The following is a 23137-nucleotide window of genomic DNA, read 5'->3' on the forward strand; positions in this document are numbered from 1 at the left end:
CACCAGATTAGAAGTTGGTACTTCGCTTATTTTTCAAGATATTCCGCTCACAAGGTTCAGACATACATGGCGGTGGCCATCTTGGATTTTGACATCGCGACCCAATTTTCAATAGCGTTCTTTCTTATGCCTCGATACACCCACACACCAAATTATAAGTTGGTACTTCGCTTATTTTTCAAGATATTCAGCTCACAAGGTTCAGACATACATGGCATCAGACATAGCTACATGGCGGCGGCCATCTTGGATTTTGACATGGGTTGCACCCACACACCAAATTCGAATGCGGTCCTTGACTTACGCACTCACGCACGCACGCACGGACGGACGGGAAAACCATAGTCCCCCTTTCGCTCCGCGGTGCGACGGGGACAAAAGCATAACCTCCATCAGCCTTTGGTGGCTGAGGTAATAATAATACAGTATACAAATTCATTTTATTGTATAAATATGGAGGAAACACCGCCATTTATCTTCTTCATAAATGGAGTTATGATTATGATTCATAAAAAAAATTATGATTGGAGTATGATATGCTGTGATCAATAACATTTCAATAAAAAATGGCACAAATTATAAAGTGCATTTCCAAGAACGTGTCGCAGCACATTGCCCACCTAAGGGGGGCTGAGAAGGTGACGCTAGCAATGCTAGTAATGAAAATATATTTGCTTGGTGAATGACAATCAGCCATGCATGTAGTTTGTACTTTTTGATGTCAATTAATCAGTCTTGTGATGTTTTATTTCACGTAGCTCGAGATACCGGGCTTTGTTTGCCCATTTTGATGTTAGGCATCCAGCTGTAACATATTGTAATTAACACTTGATGGTGTTTGACTTTGAATCAGCAAGTTTTCTCGGCACCAGTAAGAAGCAATCACATGCTAAGAGCATGAAGATAGAAAAAGCCCCGAGATGTTGCTCTATATGGTAATATATCCTTTGTGTACCTGTAGGCACAGAACCTCACCTGTGCTGTTACAAGTGTGGCTCGTCTCATGGCAAGCAAACACACCTTGTACATCCTGAAGGACACCTCTGATTATGGGTGAGCAGATCAAGCTTGGGAGGGAGAGGCAAACTCTCCGGTTTGTTTATTTTATTAGTCTATACTCCATACAAACGTAATACAATTATCCTTTTTTTATTCCTAAAACTGTATAATATATCCAATTTTGTTTAAACTCTGGGAAGGGATTGATTGTTGGTTATTATTTATTGAGAAAGGATCATTGTTCTACAAGATACCCTTTTAATCTTCGACTCATTCATCCAGATTATTGCAAGATGGTGTTGGTTAGTTTTATTACTCCCTTCAGGGAGTAATGCATTCGTGTGTGTGTGTGTGTGTGTGTGTGTGTGTGTGTGTGTGTGTGTGTGTGTGTGTGTGTGTGTGTGTGTGTGTGTGTGTGTGTGTGTGTGTGTTCGTGAACAAGAAAAGTTCTGAACGGATTTGGATGAAAGTTGGTGGGATGATTGCCCTTGGGATAAGGAAGAATTGATTAGTTTTTGGTGAAGCTCAGGATATTATTCCGGATCCAGGAATTTTTTGAAGGATTGTTTACCATTGGAAGATAGGGCTCATTTTTTTAAACATTATCTTCTATATATTCTATATTTAACATTGTCATATGAAAATAGTTTTCATATTTGTTGTAAATGTAGTTTAAACTCGTGGTCATGCGTTAGAGCGGTGTATTGTTTAGCAGCGTCGTCTTCAATGTTCTTTTTATTTTATTTTTCGAATAAAGACATATTCTGTCATTTTAAAACCACCAAAGTGTGTATTAAGTTTCCCCGTTTCATAAAATGTATCATTTGATACGTATAATGCTTTAAAACTGTTTTTTTTTTGTTTTTTTTTTACCTCAGAAGAGATATCATTATCAACATTTACCTCAGGGAATGTCTTGCAGGACGTCTTTTTTTTTCGGGTGACACCGTCACAATTTCGGTCTTCGAGGCCGGCCGATAGGCAAAGTGTGACCGGAAGGGACGAGGTTCTCCTGACCACGTGGCCCTTGACTTGGTTTGGCCGCACAATGTGGGCGCTTTCAGGATGAACTTTAGCCGGGGAGCGTTTGGGCGCCCCGGTCTGATACTGCCGCCCATGCGCAGAACAACTTGTGAGTGCACGTGGGTCCCGGCGGTCCCACTGGCCTAGCGCTACCATGTTTAGACAGCGAACTCCGTCCCCGGGCACCACGTCTGACTCTCTTATTCAGGGAGCATGGCGACGTGGGCATGGTAGGACACCCGCGGAGCCCCGGCGGACCAGGGACGCGCGAGCCTACGCGTTAGCGTGCTACGGCGGAATCAATGGCTTCGGCCACGGCCGAGCCGATACTCGGCCCGGTCGCCCGGAAATGAACTGGTTCGACGCCCGCGCTAGAGAGGTCGCGGGCGACTGAGATGTATTAACAAATTAGTTAATTAATTTGAGGCGTCCGATTTCTAGTGTTTGGAAATTTGGAAGAGCTTGACCCTAGCCTTTCCCTTGCGAGGGCAAGGAGGAACTTAACACTTGACACTTAAGCTTAGTTTGAAGTACACCCTGCCAGCGCTCCCGGTGGGACGGCAGGGCAACCAGAAGGGATGAGGTTCTCCTGACCACGTGGCCCTCGATCTGGGAAGCGAGAGGCGTTCCATTAGTGGACGCGCCCCTCACGCCCGACTTTTGGGCGGCCCCGGCAGGCCGTTTGTTTTGACGTTCCGTGACAGGCCCCGCACCCCCACCTCCGGGCCGACCGGGCGACCGGAATGAATCCCGGTGTCCCGATCCGAACCTTCAGAGCGGGCCGGCTGGGGAGTGCCAAGCACCCTGTACCTGCACTTTCCGTCCCTGTGGTCCCAAATACCGGAACCACCCGAATACCACTTTATTCGACAAAATGAGGTGCGGCCTACAGCCTTAGAAAACCAACCCTATATAAGTCAATACCTCCAACGACACAGGCGCGCATTCGTGCCGCGTGACGTGGTGACGTCATCGCGCTTTCACCTTAAAAGACTTATTTGATATAAGTTAATATCTTGATATAAGCCTTAGAAAACCAACCCTATAGAAGTCAAATGGTCCAATAAAGGGTGATGGGAGGGTGATGGCAGGGTGATGGCAGGGTGATGGCAGGGTGATGGCAGGGTGATGGGAGGGTGATGGCAGGGTGATGGGGGAGGGTGATGGGGGAGGGTGATGGGGCAGGGTGATGGGAGGGTGCAATAATCCGGTGCAATAATCGAAAACCGATTCAAAATGGCCCCTCGCTACGATTTTCCACGATCACATTTTATTTTCACCACTTCAAATCGACCGAATTTCACCAAATAAGATACCACACTCGCTGCACTGATGTCATTTTTACGGCAAAAGTGAAAACAGATTTTAATTTGGAAATAAAACAAAAGCGTGCACAATGGAATCATTCGTGCCGCGTGACGCGGTGACGTCATCGCGTTTCCACCTTAAAAGACTTATTTGATATAAGTTAATATTTTGGTATAAGCCTTATAAAACCAACCCTATAGAAGTCAATACCTCCGACGACACAGGCGCGCATTCGTGCCGCGTGACGTGGTGACGTCATCGCGCTTTCATCTTAAAAGACGTCCTGCGTTTAGCGTCTTGCAGGACGTTAAAAAAAAACGTTTAGCGTCCTGCGTTTTTGAAAAAAAGGAGGCACATTTTTTTTCTTTTTTTTTTCCAAAATGGCCGCCAGGCGCATTTTTCCCAAGACGGTCGCCTGCTTTTTTGTTTCTTTAGATTTGAAATACATCTAGATTGTTTGGGTCTTGACGATCTGTGTTGACAAAATACAACATGTACTGAGTAACATATTAATAAAAGACTAGTAAAAGAGACCATTTCATATATTTGCATACTGTACTTTTTTTTCTTTTGTGTCTTTATACAGGTATACAGAAAAATTCAAGATGAGATTTGCAAACAATATCTTACCTATTTTATTATTACAATACAATAATGTATCTAAATGCATTTTACATTATATTTCATTATTTCTCAACCATATCTTCTTCCTAACATGGTAAAGCTACATGTACTCGACTTTGCAAATGTTTTTTGTTTACTTTTTGAATTTTAAATACAAATACCTTCCAGTTCTGTGTTCATTCCTACGAACAAAACAAAAGTATCTCATCCATTGCATGTATTTGATTTTATCTGTTGTTGAATCTGACAGAAAGCTGATAGAGAGGCTATGTTCCAAATTTGCATTTGCATTGTTTCAATCAAATTTGTTTTGCTATGGCGCAAAACTTGTGGTTAATCTTTAATTATAAATTGTTAATAAAAAAATATTAATAGAGTATTACTCTCAATATAGTCCAAAGTTTCTTATGATTCCCAGTATTCTCTCATGTTTCTGGTCTGTCAAAAAAAAAAAAAGAAAAAAAAAAAGGAGGCGGGCCTCTAAAAAGGGAAGCGGGCGGGGACGCTAAACATGAATATTTTTTTGTTTGGCCTTAGGTGACTTAGGTGTGACAAACATGTGCATGGGATTATTCCCAGAAGAATGAGTGGTCGCATTAGCTTGCACGACTTAAAATGAGCGAGTTTTGTTTTGACGTTTGGGCCAGTTTTACATGTTGTATCCCTAAGGAATGAAACGAACGTTTTTCCTGGCTTACAATTTTATTTGAAGTCACATATTCCTTAAAATACACTCACTTATATAGAATTGAATGCTGAATCCGAAAATGCAAGTGAAATTGCCTTATTTGTTTTTAACATTATCTTCTACATATTATTTATTTATATATATATATATATATATATATATATATATATATATATATATATATATATATATATATATATATATATATATATATATATATATATATATATATATATATATATATATATATATATATATATAATATATATATATAATATATATATATATAAAATATATATATATATATATATATATATATATATATCTGTGCATTGTCTGTCTTGTGTTGTCTTGTCTTGTCACTGAACTACTCCCTCAAACTTTTGTGAAATCGTACTATCCCAACTTGACCCACGGCGGGAGTATGCGCTCTACTGAGTGGCGTTCTAGTTATTCCAATGGTTTAATGTTTCCTTCGAAGGACGGTACAGCAACAGTGGGGTAGAGGGACAAAATAGGAGATCTGGAGAAAGAACAGGACAATGGGAAGGACATGAACAAGCTCCATATAATAATAAAAAAATAACCACATTTAGAGGCCATTTTTCCCCGCAAAGCATGAGGTTGGCCTTTTTCGGGGACCGTGGTTGTTGTTGTTTTTTGGTCCCCTTTTTGAAGCAATGTTTTACGGCCGGATGCCCTTCCTGCCACCAACCCTTTTTGTCGCCTTTTACGACAAGCAGGGAATTACCAGTGAACTGGTACTCAATTAGCCGACCTCAGAAGGATGACAGGCTGAGTCAACCCCCCCTGGCGTTAATTCAGCGAATCGACCGGGATTCGAACCCAGAATTCCTGGGATCCTAAGCTGGCACCCTAGCCGCTAGCCCAACACCAGGCTTTTGTGCAAATGCAGGTGCAGGTGCAAATTCTCAATCACAGAAGTGGAAGGGAAACTGGGGAAAAATGCATAATAAAACTGAAAAAGGTGAAAGCGATAACCTGGAAACACAGAGAGAGATGGTCTTAAAGATGATTAATAAAGGTAGAAAATATCATGGGTATGGATGGGGAATGACCTGAAATTGTAGTGAAGAGCTGCATTGAAGGGAGAATGAGATTGAACAGGTTGAGGAAGTTGGTTCCACAGGCAAGAGAAAAGAGGAACAAATGAGTGGACGGTGACAACGAAATCTGGATTTCTGGAGTTTTCTCCCGAAGCGGGTTGCCTGCAGACCATGGGTGCATGACCAGAAAAAGGGCAGTGGATGACAGAGAGCCCACCGACATCTTAGCAATGTGAAACTGATAAGCTCAAAGACTCAGATTCATCACCGGAGATTCAATGATATCGAAGGCCTTGGTTTTCACGGCGTCAAGCTGAGCAAGGTGTGAGGCAGGGGCGCCAGCCCAGAGGGGAGAGCAGTACTCCATCAAGCTGTGGTTGAAAGGCCTTGTAAGTGGATAAGAGTTGAGGTGTGCCAAAGAAGGACTAAGGGCTTTGCACGATTGAGGATTCCCAGTCAATCCACCACATTGTTTTTCAAACGATGTGGTTGTTTATGGAGGCTGACTTGGACATTTGGTTTGCCCAAGAAAGATCATGGCTCATAGTGAGGTTCAAATGTTTGAGTGTTTCGTTCATCAAATATGCTTTTAATTGTTGATATTTATCTTTACAGGGGCAAAGGAAGTGTCATTGGCTTCTTGAAAGTAGGAAGAAAAACGTTATTTATTTTGGTGAGTGTGGTTGCTGATGATGGGTATTTCATCCTGACATCGGGGATTGGAAATTTGAAAGATTGTTTCTCATCCGGAAGTTTTGCAAATAATATTTAGGGTAAAACCATTCTGTGTGATATTTGTCACAGTCGAGTCAATGTTTTTTTTGTTTTTTTTAATGTTCCTTGCGTAGTGCAGGAAATCACAGCAGTTCTCAGGTCTGTCGTTTCCATTAATTGTGCAATTACCTGTATGGACAGGATGAGAAAGGGGATCACAAGGAGTTGGAGCCGCTGTGTGTTCTAGATTTCTACGTGCACGAGTCTCAGCAGAGGCAGGGTCATGGACGGCGACTCTTCCAGCACATGCTACAGGTGTCAAAGATGTCGGGCCAACCGAGCAGACTGACTTTAACCTATGATGTTATTTAATTGTGTTGGTCGTATTCTCAAACTTACCACAGTTTTCAACTAGATGGTATTCATAGAATACTTACCCTGCGTAGTCAACTTGGTGTGAGCCAACTCTTCTGTTTTTGAATGGGTTTTTTTCTTTGATCCAATATGGCTGCCAGCCCACGTGAGCAATGACATCATAAATTTATATTCTCCAATATAATTGTTGCATATTTATATTGGAGGAACAATGAAGAACAAATTATGTTTGTGAACAACAAACAAAGAACAAATTAATTATGCAAAATGAAGAACAAATTATGAAGAATTATGAAGAACAAAACGCTCAATACATTTCAAACTGATCAGAATAAGCATTGTCCCTGTCGAATTATGACGTCATAATTATGACACCAATGACGTCATCGTTAACGACACCTATTCCCCATATGGAGTTATTTACAGCGAGCCACGTTGAAATTTTTTCCATAGAGCGGTTTTGGAGATATAGAGGTGCAACATTTTTTGGTTTTTCCAAGATGGCCCATACTGAAGGCCATCTTGGAAAACTACTCCTATGACTACTATGACGTCATGATTATCATTAAAATATTCTAAAGGAGGAGGTGCTCCTGTGGTGATAAGTGTCCATCAGACCAACATTTGCTGAAAAAATTTTAATAATGATCAGATGGATAAGTATTGTATTTGTCGAATTATGACGTCATAACAAAGGCACCGATGACATCATCATTAACATATCTTATTCCCCAAGGAGAGTCGTTGACAATGAGCCATGTTTCAATTTTTTCCATGGAGTGGTTTCAGAGATAGAGGTGCGAAGTTTTTCCAAGATGGCGCCTGTACCACTTGACCTATGACGTCATAATAATCATTAAAATATTCTACAGGAGGAGGCCCTCCTATGGTGAAAATTGCATGTCAAGCGGACCAACGGATGCCGAGAAAATGATTTTTTTTAAATGCAGACACTGCACACGTACGCAGATGAATGCTTAATCCCGCTTTTTACTTCGCGAGCGCAGGGTAACAACCATTTTTACTCCCGCCAGGGAGTAATGCATTCGACCGTGTCCGTCCGTGTGTGTGTGTGTTCGTGTGTTTGTGAACACGATATCTGGAAAAGTTCTGAACAGATTTGGATGAAAGTTGGTGGGATGATTGCCCTTGGGATAAGGAAGAATTGATTAGTTTTTGGTGAAGCTCGGGATATTATTCCGGATCCAGGAATGTTTTGAAGGATTTTTTACCATTGGAAGATAGGGCTCATTTGTTTTTAACATTATCTTCTATTTATTCTATATTCAACATTGTGATATGAAAATAGTTTTCATATTTGTTGTAAATGTATACACAAAGAATTAAGTTAAGCACCCCCCCCGTTTTTTTACAACCTCGCACATTACAAGTTTGTTGTCGTCAAAACAGTGTAATATACCCATGATATTGCTATATTTTCTGGAGAAGTGATATTATGGTCACATAAAAACATAACAATCATGCCGTTTTCAATATTTTATTCTGAATAATTTAAGGTGAAATTTTTTGGGAATTTTAGGCATATTTTCACCTCAATTTAAGTATGGAGCTATAGGTCCATCACGGACAGTGTGGATGACGTTTATGTTTTCTAACGTACAGTCATTGTTCTGAGAAGACCTCTAGCGATCTTTGCGTCAATAACGTGTGTAGGACCCACGTGATCGGATCACTGACTCAACCCTACGTCTCATAGATCCTGTAAGCCGTCGTATGCGTTGCTGTGGCAGGTTGTTCCATTCCCGATGTAATGCACGTTCCAATTCATCCAGATTGGCTATTGGAGGGACCATCTTCGCAATTTGTCGTCCCAACATGTCCCAAACGTGCTCGAGGGGGTTCAACCTGCCACAGCAACGCATACGACGGCTTACAGGGTCTATGAGACGTAGGGTTGAGTCAGTGATCCGATCACGTGGGTCCTACACACGTTATTGACGCAAAGATCGCTAGAGGTCTTCTCAGAACAATGACTGTACGTTAGAAAACATAAACGTCATCCACACTGTCCGTGATGGACCTATAGCTCCATACTTAAATTGAGGTGAAAATATGCCTAAAATTCCCAAAAAATTTCACCTTAAATTATTCAGAATAAAATATTGAAAACGGCATGATTGTTATGTTTTTATGTGACCATAATATCACTTCTCCAGAAAATATAGCAATATCATGGGTATATTACACTGTTTTGACGACAACAAACTTGTAATGTGCGAGGTTGTAAAAAAACGGGGGGGGGTGCTTAACTTAATTCTTTGTGTATAGTTTAAACTCGTGGTTATGTGTTAGAGCGGTGTATTTTTTTAGCAGCGTCGTCTTCAATGTTTTTTTTTTCTAATAAAGACATATTTTGTCATTTTAAAACCACCAAAGTGTGTATTAGGTTTCCCCGTTTCATAAAATGTATCGTTTGATACGTATAATGCTTTAAACCTTTTTTTTTCTTCTTTTTTTTACCTCACAAGAGATATCAACATTTACCTCGGCGAATGTCAATCGCCGTGTCAGTATTTGATGAACTTATAAAGACTTAGGTGACTTATAAGTGTGACAAGCATGTGCACGGGCTTCTTCCCAGAAGAATGAGTGGTCGCATTACCTTGTACGACTTAAAATGAGCGAGTTTTGTTTTCACGTTTGGGCCAGTTTTACATGTTGTATCCCTTAGGAATGAAACGAACGTTTTACCTGGCTTATAATTTTATTTGTAGTCACACATGCCTCAAAATACACTCACTTATATAGAATTGAATGCTGAATCCGAAAATGTAAGTGAAATTGCCTTGTTTTTTTTAAACATTATCTTCTATATATTCTAAATATATATCTGTGCAGTGTCTGTCTTGCGTTGTCTTGTCTTGTGTTGTCACTGAACTACTCCCTCAAACTTTTGTGAAATCGTACTATTCCAACTTGACCCACGGCGGGAGTTTGCGCCCTACTGAGTGGCGTTCTAGTTAATCAATGTTTTCGTTTTGACGCACCTTTGTCTTTATGAAACGGGTCCATTTTGTTGCTCATCTGTTTCTATGATACGAAGCAAAATGTGAAAAAGAATGTCATGTTTCTGTTGTACACCGCTCCTTTCCTATGCCATCTCCAGGCATTGCAAATCGTCATTGCCGGGCACCAAAGGGGGCTCGGCAGTGACGCACGCTGAAAGAGAGTACTCAGTTTTCACTCTGGTTTCTTGTTTGTTGTACACCGCTCCTTTCCTATGCCATCTCCAGGCATTGCAAATCGTCATTGCCGGGCACCAAAGGGGGCTCGGCAGTGACGCGCGCTGAAAGAGAGTACTCAGTTTTCACTCTGGTTTCTTGTTTGTTTGTTTTCTTGTTTCCTTGGTTGTCCGGACGATATCTCAGCCATCCTTTGAGCTAGGAAGCTGAAATTTCGGCACAATAGTGAGCAAGTCCTTTGTCAAAAACGGTATTTTTTGTTTTTTGATTAATCAATTAATTGAGGAGTTATTTAATTATTAGCGTTTAATTAAGTACTTATTTAATTAATTAAATTTCATTTCTCTTCTGACCATTATTAACTCAGGCACCTTTTGAGTTAGGAAGCTGATATTTGGACATGCCAATGACCAGGTGATTTGGCTGCAAAGGATATTTTTGATTTATTAATTAATCAATTAATCGATTAATTATTTAATTATTCGATTAATGACAAAAAAATTTTTTTTTTTAAAGTTACAGATTCTGATGAAATAGTGGTAGTTTATGTGTTCTCTGACCAAATTGATTAATAATTTAATTTTTTTATGATTATTATTTATTTATTTTCATTATTGTACACCGCTCCTTTCCTATGCCATCTCCAGGCATTGCAAATCGTCATTGCTGGGCACCGAAGGGGGCTCGGCAGTGACGCACGCTGAAAGAGAGTACTCAGTTTTCACTCTGGTTTCTTTCTTGTTTTCTTTCTTGTTTGTCCGGACGATATCTCAGCCATCCTTTGAGCTAGGAAGCTGAAATTTCGGCACAGTAGTGAGCAAGTCCTTTGTCAAAAACGGTATTTTTTGTTTTTTGAATAATCAATTAATTGAGGAGTTATTTAATTATTAGCGATTAATTAAGTACTTATTTAATTAATCAAATTTCCTTTCTCTTCTGACCATTAACTCAGGCACCTTTTGAGTTAGGAAGCTGATATTTGGACATGCCAATGAGCAGGTGATTTGGCTGCAAAGGCTATTTTTGATTTATTAATTAATCAATTAATCGATTAATTATTCGATTGGGCTAGCCTGGTGTTGGGCTAGCGGCTAGGGTGCCGGCTTTGGATCCTGGGTTCGAATCCCGGTCAATCGCTGAATTAACGCCAGGGGGTTGACTCAGCCTGTCATCCTTCCGAGGTCGGCAAATTGAGTACCAGTTCACTGGTAATTCCCTGTTTGTCGTAAAAAGGCGCCAAAAAGGGTTGGCGTCAGGAAGGGCATCCGGCCGTAAAACATTGCTTCAAAAAGGGGACCAAAAAACAACAACAACCACGGTCCCCGAAAAAGGCCAACCCCCGCTTGCGGGGAAAAATGGCCTCTAAAGGTTTTTTTTTTTTTTAAATATTCGATTAATGACTAAATTTTTTTTTTTTTTTAAGTTACAGATTCTGATGAAATGGTGGTGGTTTATGTGTTCTCTGACCGAATTGATTAATAATTTAATTTTTTCATGATTATTTATTTATTTTCACTATTAATCATTTATTTATTTTCTTTCTCATTTGGCCAATATATCTACTCAGGCCAATACTCAGGCACCTTTTGAGCTGGGAAGCTAATATTTGGACATGACAGTGACCAAGTGATGTGGCTATCAAGGATATTTTTGATTTATTGATTAATCATTTAATCGCTTAATTATTTATTGATTAATCAATTAATTTTTTAATAATGACTGATTTAATGAAATTTCTAAAAGATAGGTCTTCGGATGACTCACTACTGGTTTCGTTATGCTATTAGCCAAATTGATTAAGAAAATACTGTGATAATCTTTTATTGATTTTAATTAAACAATTAATCAATCAATTAGCGAACACCTCTCCCTCCCAATGCAGCCTCTACGAGGTGCACTGCGGTATTGCCGGGCGCCCCGGCAATGCTGCGCTGTCGGATATTTCATTATTTGGCATGGGGGCGGTGTACTTTGAATGTATGTGTACTTGTTAATCATTTATTTGTTTTCTTTCTTGGTTGTCCGGGCGATATCTCAGCCATCCTTTGAGCTAGGAAGCTGAAATTTCGGCACAATAGTGAGAAAGTCCTTTTTCAAAAACGGTATTTTTTGTTTTTTGATTAATCAATTAATTGAGGAGTTATTTCATTATTACCGATTAATTAAGTACTTATTTAATTCATTAAATTTCCTTTCTCTTCTGACCATTAACTCAGGCACCTTTTGAGTTAGGAAGCTGATATTTGGACATGCCAATGACCAGGTGATTTGGCTGCAAAGGATATTTTTGATTTATTAATTAATCAATTAATCGATTAATTATTTAATTATTCCATTAATGACAAAAAAATTTTTTTTTTAAAGTTACAGAATCTGATGAAATAGTGGTAGTTTATGTGTTCTCTGACCAAATTGATTAATAATTTAATTTTTTTATGATTATTATTTATTTATTTTCATTATTGTACACCGCTCCTTTCCTATGCCATCTCCAGGCATTGCAAATCGTCATTGCCGGGCACCAAAGGGGGCTCGGCAGTGACGCACGCTGAAAGAGAGTACTCAGTTTTCACTCTGGTTTCTTGTTTGTTGTACACCGCTCCTTTCCTATGCCACCTCCAGGCATTGCAAATCGTCATTGCCGGGCACCGAAGGGGGCTCGGCAGTGACGCACGCTGAAAGAGAGCACTCAGTTTTCACTCTGGTTTCTTGTTTGTTTGTTTTCTTGTTTCCTTGGTTGTCCGGACGATATCTCAGCCATCCTTTGAGCTAGGAAGCTGAAATTTCGGCACAATAGTGAGCAAGTCCTTTGTCAAAAACGGTATTTTTTGTTTTTTGATTAATCAATAAATTGAGGAGTTATTTAATTATTAGCGATTAATTCAGTACTTATTTAATTAATCAAATTTCCTTTCTCTTCTGACCATTAACTCAGGCACCTTTTGAGTTAGGAAGCTGACATTTGGACATGCCAATGACCAGGTGATTTGGCTGCAAAGGATATTTTTGATTTATTAATTAATAAATTAATCGATTAATTATGTAATTATTTGATTAATGCCAAAAAAAAATTTAAATTTAAAGTTACAGATTCTGATGAAATAGTGGTAGTTTATGTGTTCTCTGACCAAATTGATTAATAATTTAATTTTTTAATGATTATTATTTATTTATTTTCATTATTAATCATTTATTTATTTTCTTTCTCATTTGGCCAATATCTCAGGCACCTTTTGAGCTGGGAAGCTAATATTTGGACATGAGTGACCAAGCGATGTGGCTATCAAGGATATTTTTGATTTATTGATTAATCATTTCATCTATTAATTATTTATTGATTAATCGATTAATTATTTATTGAGTAATCAATTAATTATTTAATTTTTTATAAATGACTTATTTAATTACATTTCTAAAAGATACATCTTCGGATGAAGCACTAGTGGTTTAGTTATGCGATTAGCCAATTGATTATGAAAATATTTTGTGATAATCTTTTATTGATTTTAATTATACAATTAATCAATCAATTAGTGTACACCTATCCCTCCCAATGCAGCCTCAATGAGCTGCACTGCGGTATTGCCGGGCGCCGGAGGCGCCCCGGCAATGCCGCGCTGCAGCATATTTAATTATTTGGCATGGGGCGGTGTACTTTGAATGTATGTGTACTTGTTGTACACCGCTCCTTTCCTATGCCATCTCCAGGCATTGCAAATCGTCATTGCCGGGCACCAAAGGGGGCTCGGCAGTGACGCACGCTGAAAGAGAGTACTCAGTTTTCACTCTGGTTTCTTGCTTTCTTTCTTGTTTTCTTGGTTGTCCGGGCGATATCTCAGCCATCCTTTGAGCTAGGAAGCTGAAATTTCGGCACAGTAGTGAGCAAGTCCTTTGGCAAATACGGTATTTTTTGCTTTTTGAATAATCAATTCATTGAGGAGTTATTTAATTATTAGCGTTTAATTAAGTACTTATTTAATTAATTAAATTTCATTTCTCTTCTGACCATTATTAACTCAGGCACCTTTTGAGTTAGGAAGCTGATATTTGGACATGCCAATGACCAGGTGATTTGGCTGCAAAGGATATTTTTGATTTATTAATTAATCAATTAATCGATTAATTATTTAATTATTCGATTAATGACAAAAAAAAAAATTTTTTTTAAGTTACAGATTCTGATGAAATAGTGGTAGTTTATGTGTTCTCTGACCAAATTGATTAATAATTTAATTTTTTTATGATTATTATTTATTTATTTTCATTATTAATCATTTATTTATTTTCTTTCTCATTTGGCCAATATCTCAGGCACCTTTTGAGCTGGGAAGCTAATATTTGGACATGAGTGACCAAGTGATGTGGCTATAAAGGATATTTTTGATTTATTGATTAATCATTTCATCTATTAATTATTTATTGATTAATCGATTAATTATTTATTGAGTAATCAATTAATTATTTAATTTTTTATAAATGACTTATTTAATTAAATTTCTAAAAGATACATCTTCGGATGAAGCACTAGTGGTTTAGTTATGCGATTAGCCAATTGATTATGAAAATATTTTGTGATAATCTTTTATTGATTTTAATTATACAATTAATCAATCAATTGGTGTACACCTCTCCCTCCCAATGCAGCCTCAATGAGCTGCACTGCGGTATTGCCGGGCGCCGGAGGCGCCCCGGCAATGCCGCTCTGTAGGATATTTAATTATTTGGCATGGGGGCGGTGTACTTTGAATGTATGTGTACTTGTTTGTTTTCTTGTTTGTTTGTTTTCTTTCTTGGTTGTCCGGACGATATCTCAGCCATCCTTTGAGCTAGGAAGCTGAAATTTCGGCACAAGAGTGAGCAAGTCCTTTGTCAAAAACGGTATTTTTTTTTTTTTATTAATCAATAAATTGAGGAGTTATTTAATTATTAGCGATTAATTAAGTACTTATTTAATTAATCAAATTTCCTTTCTCTTCTGACCATTAACTCAGGCACCTTTTGAGTTAGGAAGCTGATATTTGGACATGCCAATGACCAGGTGATTTGGCTGCAAAGGATATTTTTGATTTATTAATTAATCAATTAATCGATTAATTATTTAATTATTCGATTAATGACAAAAAAAATTTTTTTTTAAAGTTACAGATTCTGATGAAATAGTGGTAGTTTATGTGTTCTCTGACCAAATTGATTAATAATTTAATTTTTTTATGATTATTATTTATTTATTTTCATTATTAATCATTTATTTATTTTCTTTCTCATTTGGCCAATATCTCAGGCACCTTTTGAGCTGGGAAGCTAATATTTGGACATGAGTGACCAAGTGATGTGGCTATCAAGGATATTTTTGATTTATTGATTAATCATTTCATCTATTAATTATTTATTGATTAATAGATTAATTATTTATTGAGTAATCAATTAATTATTTAATTTTTTATAAATGACTTATTTAATTAAATTTCTAAAAGATACATCTTCGGATGAAGCACTAGTGCTTTAGGTATGCTATTAGCCAATTGATTATGAAAATATTTTATGATCATTTATATATTTAAATTTCACAATTAATCAATCAATTATTGTACTCCTCTCCCTCCCAATGCAGCCTTAATGAGCTGCACTGCGGTATTGCCGGGCGCCGGAGGCGCCCCGGCAATGCCGCGCTGCAGCATATTTAATTATTTGGCATGGGGCGGTGTACTTTGAATGTATTTGTACTTGTTGTACACCGCTCCTTTCCTATGCCACCTCCAGGCATTGCAAATCGTCATTGCCGGGCACCGAAGGGGGCTTGGCAGTGACGCACGCTGAAAGAGAGTACTCAGTTTTCACTCTGGTTTCTTGTTTGTTTGTTTTCTTGTTTCCTTGGTTGTCCGGACGATATCTCAGCCATCCTTTGAGCTAGGAAGCTGAAATTTCGGCACAATAGTGAGCAAGTCCTTTGTCAAAAACGGTATTTTTTGTTTTTTGATTAATCAATTAATTGAGGAGTTATTTAATTATTAGCGTTTAATTAAGTACTTATTTAATTAATTAAATTTCATTTCTCTTCTGACCATTATTAACTCAGGCACCTTTTGAGTTAGGAAGCTGATATTTGGACATGCCAATGACCAGGTGATTTGGCTGCAAAGGATATTTTTGATTTATTAATTAATCAATTAATCGATTAATTATTTAATTATTCGATTAATGACAAAAAAAATTTTTTTTTTAAAGTTACAGATTCTGATGAAATAGTGGTAGTTTATGTGTTCTCTGACCAAATTGATTAATAATTTAATTTTTTTATGATTATTATTTATTTATTTTCATTATTAATCATTTATTTATTTTCTTTCTCATTTGGCCAATATCTCAGGCACCTTTTGAGCTGGGAAGCTAATATTTGGACATGAGTGACCAAGTGATGTGGCTATCAAGGATATTTTTGATTTATTGATTAATCATTTCATCTATTAAGTATTTATTGATTAATCGATTAATTATTTATTGAGTAATCAATTAATTATTTAATTTTTTATAAATGACTTATTTAATTAAATTTCTAAAAGATACATCTTCGGATGAAGCACTAGTGCTTTAGGTATGCTATTAGCCAATTGATTAAGAAAATATTTTGTGATAATCTTTTATTGATTTTAATTATACAATTAATCAATCAATTAGTGTACACCTCTCCCTCCCAATGCAGCCTCAATGAGCTGCACTGCGGTATTGCCGGGCGCCGGAGGCGCCCCGGCAATGCCGCGCTGCAGCATATTTAATTATTTGGCATGGGGCGGTGTACTTTGAATGTATGTGTACTTGTTTTCTTGTTTGTTTGTTTTCTTTCTTGGTTGTCCGGACGATATCTCAGCCATCCTTTGAGCTAGGAAGCTGAAATTTCGGCACAGTAGTGAGCAAGTCCTTTGTCAAATACGGTATTTTTTGTTTTTTGAATAATCAATTAATTGAGGAGTTATTTAATTATTAGCGTTTAATTAAGTACTTATTTAATTAATTAAATTTCATTTATCTTCTGACCATTATTAACTCAGGCACCTTTTGAGTTAGGAAGCTGATATTTGGACATGCCAATGACCAGGTGATTTGGCTGCAAAGGATATTTTTGATTTATTAATTAATCAATTAATCGATTAATTATTTAATTATTTGATTAATGACAAAAAAAATTTTTTTTTTTAAGTTACAGATTCTGATGAAATAGTGGTAGTTTGTGTTCTCTGACCAAATTGATTAATAATTTAATTTTTTTATGATTATTATTTATTTATTTTCATTATTAATCATTTATTTATTTTCTTTCTCATTTGGCCAATATCTCAGGCACCTTTTGAGCTGGGAAGCTAATATTTGGACATGAGTGACCAAGTGATGTGGCTATCAAGGATATTTTTGATTTATTGATTAATCATTTCATCTATTAAGTATTTATTGATTAATCGATTAATTATTTATTGAGTAATCAATTAATTATTTAATTTTTTATAAATGACTTATTTAATTAAATTTCTAAAAGATACATCTTCGGATGAAGCACTACTGGTTTAGTTATGCGATTAGCCAATTGATTATGAAAATATTTTGTGATAATCTTTTATTGATTTTAATTATACAATTAATCAATCAATTAGTGTACACCTCTCCCTCCCAATGCAGCCTCAATGAGCTGCACTGCGGTATTGCCGGGCGCCGGAGGCGCCCCGGCAATGCCGCGCTGCAGCATATTTAATTATTTGGCATGGGGCGGTGTACTTTGAATGTATGTGTACTTGTTTTTACTTTTTTTTTAAATGCCAAAAGTTATTTTTGACCTTTGTGCCAACTCATTCCATCCCTCAGGAGCAAAGGATGTTGCCAAAGCATCTAGCTATTGATCGCCCTTCAAGCAAGTTTCTTTCTTTCCTTTGGCAGCACTACGGCCTCCACAAAACCATCCCTCAGGTATGTCATAAGGCAAGGTGCAGGAAGAAAGCTGTGCAAGGTGCACTGAATGAGGGATAGTGTCAGAATTTGATATCGCATTGTATACTGCATTTGCAACATCGCCAAAGTGTACTGTACAGTGTACTGTACTTGGAGTTAGTGTACTGTACATACTTGTTTACAGTGCGTAGTGCGCTTGTGGGATACAATTTAGTTTGTTGACTTGCAGAGGTGTTCATAAGCCTGCTGAGTGTTTACACTCCGTGCACCTTATTCTCACCTCTTGTGCCCTCAGACTAACAATTTTGTCGTGTTCGAAGGTTTTTTCCATGATCAACCAGGTAGGATCACACGTTTCTTTCTTGTACATTTTACCTTCGTCTCGGGTTGTTATTAATTTTCAGGTGAAGACTGCGCGGGGCCGTAAGGTAAGCCGCGGCATTTCCCCCAAACCCCGCTTCTCGTGTATGATCCGCCATTGAATCGATTGTCACCTCGTTAAGCTCAATTCCATCCGTGGACGTTCTGTCTTCACAGAGCCGTCCACACGACAGTATGTATGTATACAGGTGTGATTCATAAACTCTGACTATAATTCACGGACCGGTGTGTGTGTGTGTGTGTGTGTGTGTGTGTGTGTGTTTGCCAAAATGGTGATTGATATCGTCATTCTAATGGGTTTGTTTTGTATACTGTGCTTCCTATGGTGAAAATCTTTCTTTTTTTCTTCCATGTTCTTGTTCATGATGGGTATGTTCAGCTAGTATGCAAGATGAGCGACGACATCGCCGATCCTGGATCACGACTGGTAACGGTGAAGGGCCGTGCAAACGGTAAGAATCAGAATCTTTGAACCGGGGACCCTGACCTAGTGTTTGCAAATGATTGTGTTGACAGGATTAAGGGAAAGATCTCTCATCAGTTACAGAAAAATTAATAGTTTCCTCAAAGTGCTGATATTGGTCAAAACCATTATTGCCCGATTTAAATACTGCAGTTCATAAAGTCAAGAGATGTGATTAAAAAGTAACTTTTTGTATGGTTAGTTAAGATGCATTCCCCGCTGTCTTCCAGAATCTGAAAGTTTGCATTAAATTTTGTAAATGAAAAGTTTTGCAAAACTTTTATTATACCGTCCTGCAAGTGAAGTTGGTCGTACTCAGTTTTCACTCCGGTTTCTTTCTTTCTTGTTTGTCCGGGCGACATCTTAGCCATCCTTTGAGCTAGGAAGCTGAAATTTTGGCACAATTGTGCGCACGTGCTTTGGCAAAAATGGTATTTTTTGTTTTTTGATTAATCAATTAATTGATTAGTTACTTAATTACGAGTATTATCGATTAATTAAGCACTTATTTATTGTACACCGCTCCTTTCCTATGCCATCTCCAGGCATTGCAAATCGTCATTGCCGGGCACCAAAGGGGGCTCGGCCGTGACGCACGCTGAAAGAGAGTACTCAGTTTTCACTCTGGTTTCTTGGTTTCTTGTTTTACACCGCTCCTTTCCTATGCCATCTCCAGGCATTGCAAATCGTCATTGCCGGGCACCAAAGGGGGCTTGGCAGTGACGCACGCTGAAAGAGAGTACTCAGTTTTCACTCTGGTTTCTTGTCTTTCTTTCTTTCTTGCTTTCTTGTTTGTTTGTCCGTACGATATCTCAGCCATCCTTTAAGCGAGGAAGCTGAAATTTCGGCACAATAGTGAGCAAGTCCTTTGTCAAAAACGGTATTTTTTGTTTTTTGATTAAGCAATTAATTGATGAGTTATTTAATTATTAGCGATTAATTAAGTACTTATTTAATTAATTAAATTCCATTTCTCTTCTGACCATTAACTCAGGCACCTTTTGAGTTAGGAAGCTGATATTTGGACATGCCAATGACCAGGTGATTTGGCTGCAAAGGCTATTTTTGATTTATTAATTAATCAATTAATCAATTAATTATTTAATTATTTGATTAATGACATTTTTTTTTTTTTTAAAGTTACAGATTCTGATGAAATGGTGGTGGTTTATGTGTTCTGTGACCGAATTGATTGATAATTTAATTTTTTAATGATTATTATTTATTTATCTTCATTATTAATCATTTATTTATTTTCTTTCTCATTTGGCCAATATCTCAGGCACCTTTTGAGCTGGGAAGCTAATATTTGGACATGACAGTGACCTCGTGATGTGGCTATCAAGGATATTTTTGATTAATTGATTAATCATTTCATCGATTCATTATTTATTGATTAATCGATGAATTACTTTTTGATTAATCAATTAATTATTTAGTTTTTTATTAATGACTTATTTGATTAAATTTCTAAAAGATACATCTTCGGATGAAGCACAAGTGGTTTTGTTATGGTATTAGCCAATTGATTAAGAAAATATTTTGTGATAATCTTTTATTGATTTTAATTATACAATTAATCAATCAATTAGATATACATCTCTCCCTCCCAATGCAGCCTCTATGAGCTCCACTGCGGTATTGCCGGGCACCAGAGGTGCCCCGGCAATGCCGCGCTGTAGGATATTTAATTATTTGGCATGGGGGCAGTGTATTTTGAATGTATGTGTACTTGTTTGTTGTACACCGCTCCTTTCCTATGCCATCTCCAGGCATTGCAAATCGTCATTGCCGGGCACCAAAGGGGGCTCGGCAGTGACGCACGCTGAAAGAGAGTACTCAGTTTTCACTCTGGTTTCTTGTTTGTTTTCTTGTTGTACACCGCTCCTTTCCTATGCCATCTCCAGGCATTGCAAATCGTCATTGCCGGGCACCAAAGGGGGCTCGGCAGTGACGCACGCTGAAAGAGAGTACTCAGTTTTCACTCTGGTTTCTTGTTTGTTTGTTTTCTTGCTTTCTTTCTTGGTTGTCCGGACGATATCTCAGCCATCCTTTGAGCTAGGAAGCTGAAATTTCGGCACAGTCGTGAGCAGGTCCTTTGTCAAATACGGTATTTTTTGTTTTTTGAATAATCAATTAATTGAGGAGTTATTTAATTATTAGCGTTTAATTAAGTACTTATTTAATTAATTAAATTTCATTTCTCTTCTGACCATTATTAACTCAGGCACCTTTTGAGTTAGGAAGCTGATATTTGGACATGCCAATGACCAGGTGATTTGGCTGCAAAGGATATTTTTGATTTATTAATTAATCAATTAATCGATTAATTATTTAATTATTCGATTAATGACCCAAAAAATTTTTTTTTTTAAGTTACAGATTCTGATGAAATAATGGTAGTTTATGTGTTCTCTGACCAAATTGATTACCAATTTAATTTTTTTATGATTATTATTTATTTATTTTCATTATTAATCATTTATTTATTTTCTTTCTCATTTGGCCAATATCTCAGGCACCTTTTGAGCTGGGAAGCTAATATTTGGACATAAGTGACTAAGTGATGTGGCTATCAAGGATATTTTTGATTTATTGATTAATCATTTCATCTATTAATTATTTATTGATTAATCGATTAATTATTTATTGAGTAATCAATTAATTATTTAATTTTTTATAAATGACTTATATAATTAAATTTCTAAAAGATACATCTTCGGATGAAGCACTAGTGGTTTAGTTATGCGATTAGCCAATTGATTATGAAAATATTTTGTGATAATCTTTTATTGATTTTAATTATACAATTAATCAATCAATTAGTGTACACCTCTCCCTCCCAATGCAGCCTTAATGAGCTGCACTGCGGTATTGCCGGGCGCCGGAGGCGCCCCGGCAATGCCGCGCTGCAGCATATTTAATTATTTGGCATGGGGCGGTGTACTTTGAATGTATGTGTACTTGTTTGTTTTCTTGTTTGTTTGTTTTCTTTCTTGTTTGTTGGTCCGGACGATATCTCAGCCATCCTTTGAGCTAGGAAGCTGAAATTTCGGCACAAGAGTGAGCAAGTCCTTTCTCAAAAACGGTATTTTTTTTTTTGATTAATCAATAAATTGAGGAGTTATTTAATTATTAGCGATTAATTAAGTACTTATTTAATTAATCAAATTTCCTTTCTCTTCTGACCATTAACTCATGCACCTTTTGAGTTAGGAAGCTGATATTTGGACATGCCAATGACCAGGTGATTTGGCTGCAAAGGATATTTTTGATTTATTAATTAATCAATTAATCGATTAATTATTTAATTATTCGATTAATGATAAAAAAAAATTTTTTTTTAAGTTACAGATTCTGATGAAATAGTGGTAGTTTATGTGTTCTCTGACCAAATTGATTAATAATTTAATTTTTTTATGATTATTATTTATTTATTTTCATTATTAATCATTTATTTATTTTCTTTCTCATTTGGCCAATATCTCAGGCACCTTTTGAGCTGGGAAGCTAATATTTGGACATGAGTGACCAAGTGATGTGGCTATCAAGGATATTTTTGATTTATTGATTAATCATTTCATCTATTAATTATTTATTGATTAATCGATTAATTATTTATTGAGTAATCAATTAATTATTTAATTATTTATAAATGACTTATTTAATTAAATTTCTAAAAGATAGATCTTCGGATGAAGCACTAGTGGCTTAGTTATGCGATTAGCCAATTGATTATGAAAATATTTTGTGATAATCTTTTATCGATTTTAATTATACAATTAATCAATCAATTAGTGTACACCTCTCCCTCCCAATGCAGCCTCAATGAGCTGCACTGCGGTATTGCCGGGCGCCGGAGGCGCCCCGGCAATGCCGCGCTGCAGCATATTTAATTATTTGGCATGGGGCGGTGTACTTTGAATGTATTTGTACTTGTTGTACACCGCTCCTTTCCTATGCCATCTACAGGCATTGCAAATCGTCATTGCCGGGCACCAAAGGGGGCTCGGCAGTGACGCACGCTGAAAGAGAGTACTCAGTTTTCACTCTGGTTTCTTGTTTGTTGGACACCGCTCCTTTCCTATGCCATCTCCAGGCATTGCAAATCGTCATTGCCGGGTACCAAAGGGGGCTCGGCAGTGACGCACGCTGAAAGAGAGTACTCAGTTTTCACTCTGGTTTCTTGCTTGTTGTACACCGCTCCTTTCCTATGCCATCTCCAGGCATTGCAAATCGTCATTGCCGGGCACCAAAGGGGGCTCGGCAGTGACGCACGCTGAAAGAGAGTACTCAGTTTTCACTCTGGTTTCTTTCTTGTTTGTTTGTTTTCTTGGTTGTCCGGGCGATATCTCAG

General features: G+C 37.4%; 1 protein-coding gene across 12 annotated transcripts in view; it reads left to right on the forward strand.

The window, feature by feature from the left end:
• Nucleotides 1-23137, forward strand: part of ATAT1 (alpha tubulin acetyltransferase 1) — a 95617-nt gene that overhangs the window by 17822 nt on the left and 54658 nt on the right. For 7 of the 12 annotated variants that reach the window (XM_078774844.1, XM_068109723.2, XM_068109717.2 and 4 more), the window contains exons 3-8: nt 962-1053; nt 6325-6382; nt 6625-6738; nt 17853-17954; nt 18232-18277; nt 18697-18769. In XM_078774844.1, coding sequence (XP_078630970.1) covers nt 962-1053; nt 6325-6382; nt 6625-6738; nt 17853-17954; nt 18232-18277; nt 18697-18769 — 485 coding nt within the window. The remainder of the gene's footprint in view (nt 1-961; nt 1054-6324; nt 6383-6624; nt 6739-17852; nt 17955-18231; nt 18278-18696; nt 18770-23137) is intronic. The other 5 variants (XM_068109716.2, XM_068109721.2, XM_078774843.1 and 2 more) reach the window with 2 other exon arrangements.

Source organism: Myxine glutinosa, chromosome 3, assembly GCF_964187855.1.
Source record: "Myxine glutinosa chromosome 3, kmMyxGlut1.1, whole genome shotgun sequence".
Taxonomy (NCBI): Eukaryota; Metazoa; Chordata; class Myxini; order Myxiniformes; family Myxinidae; genus Myxine; species Myxine glutinosa.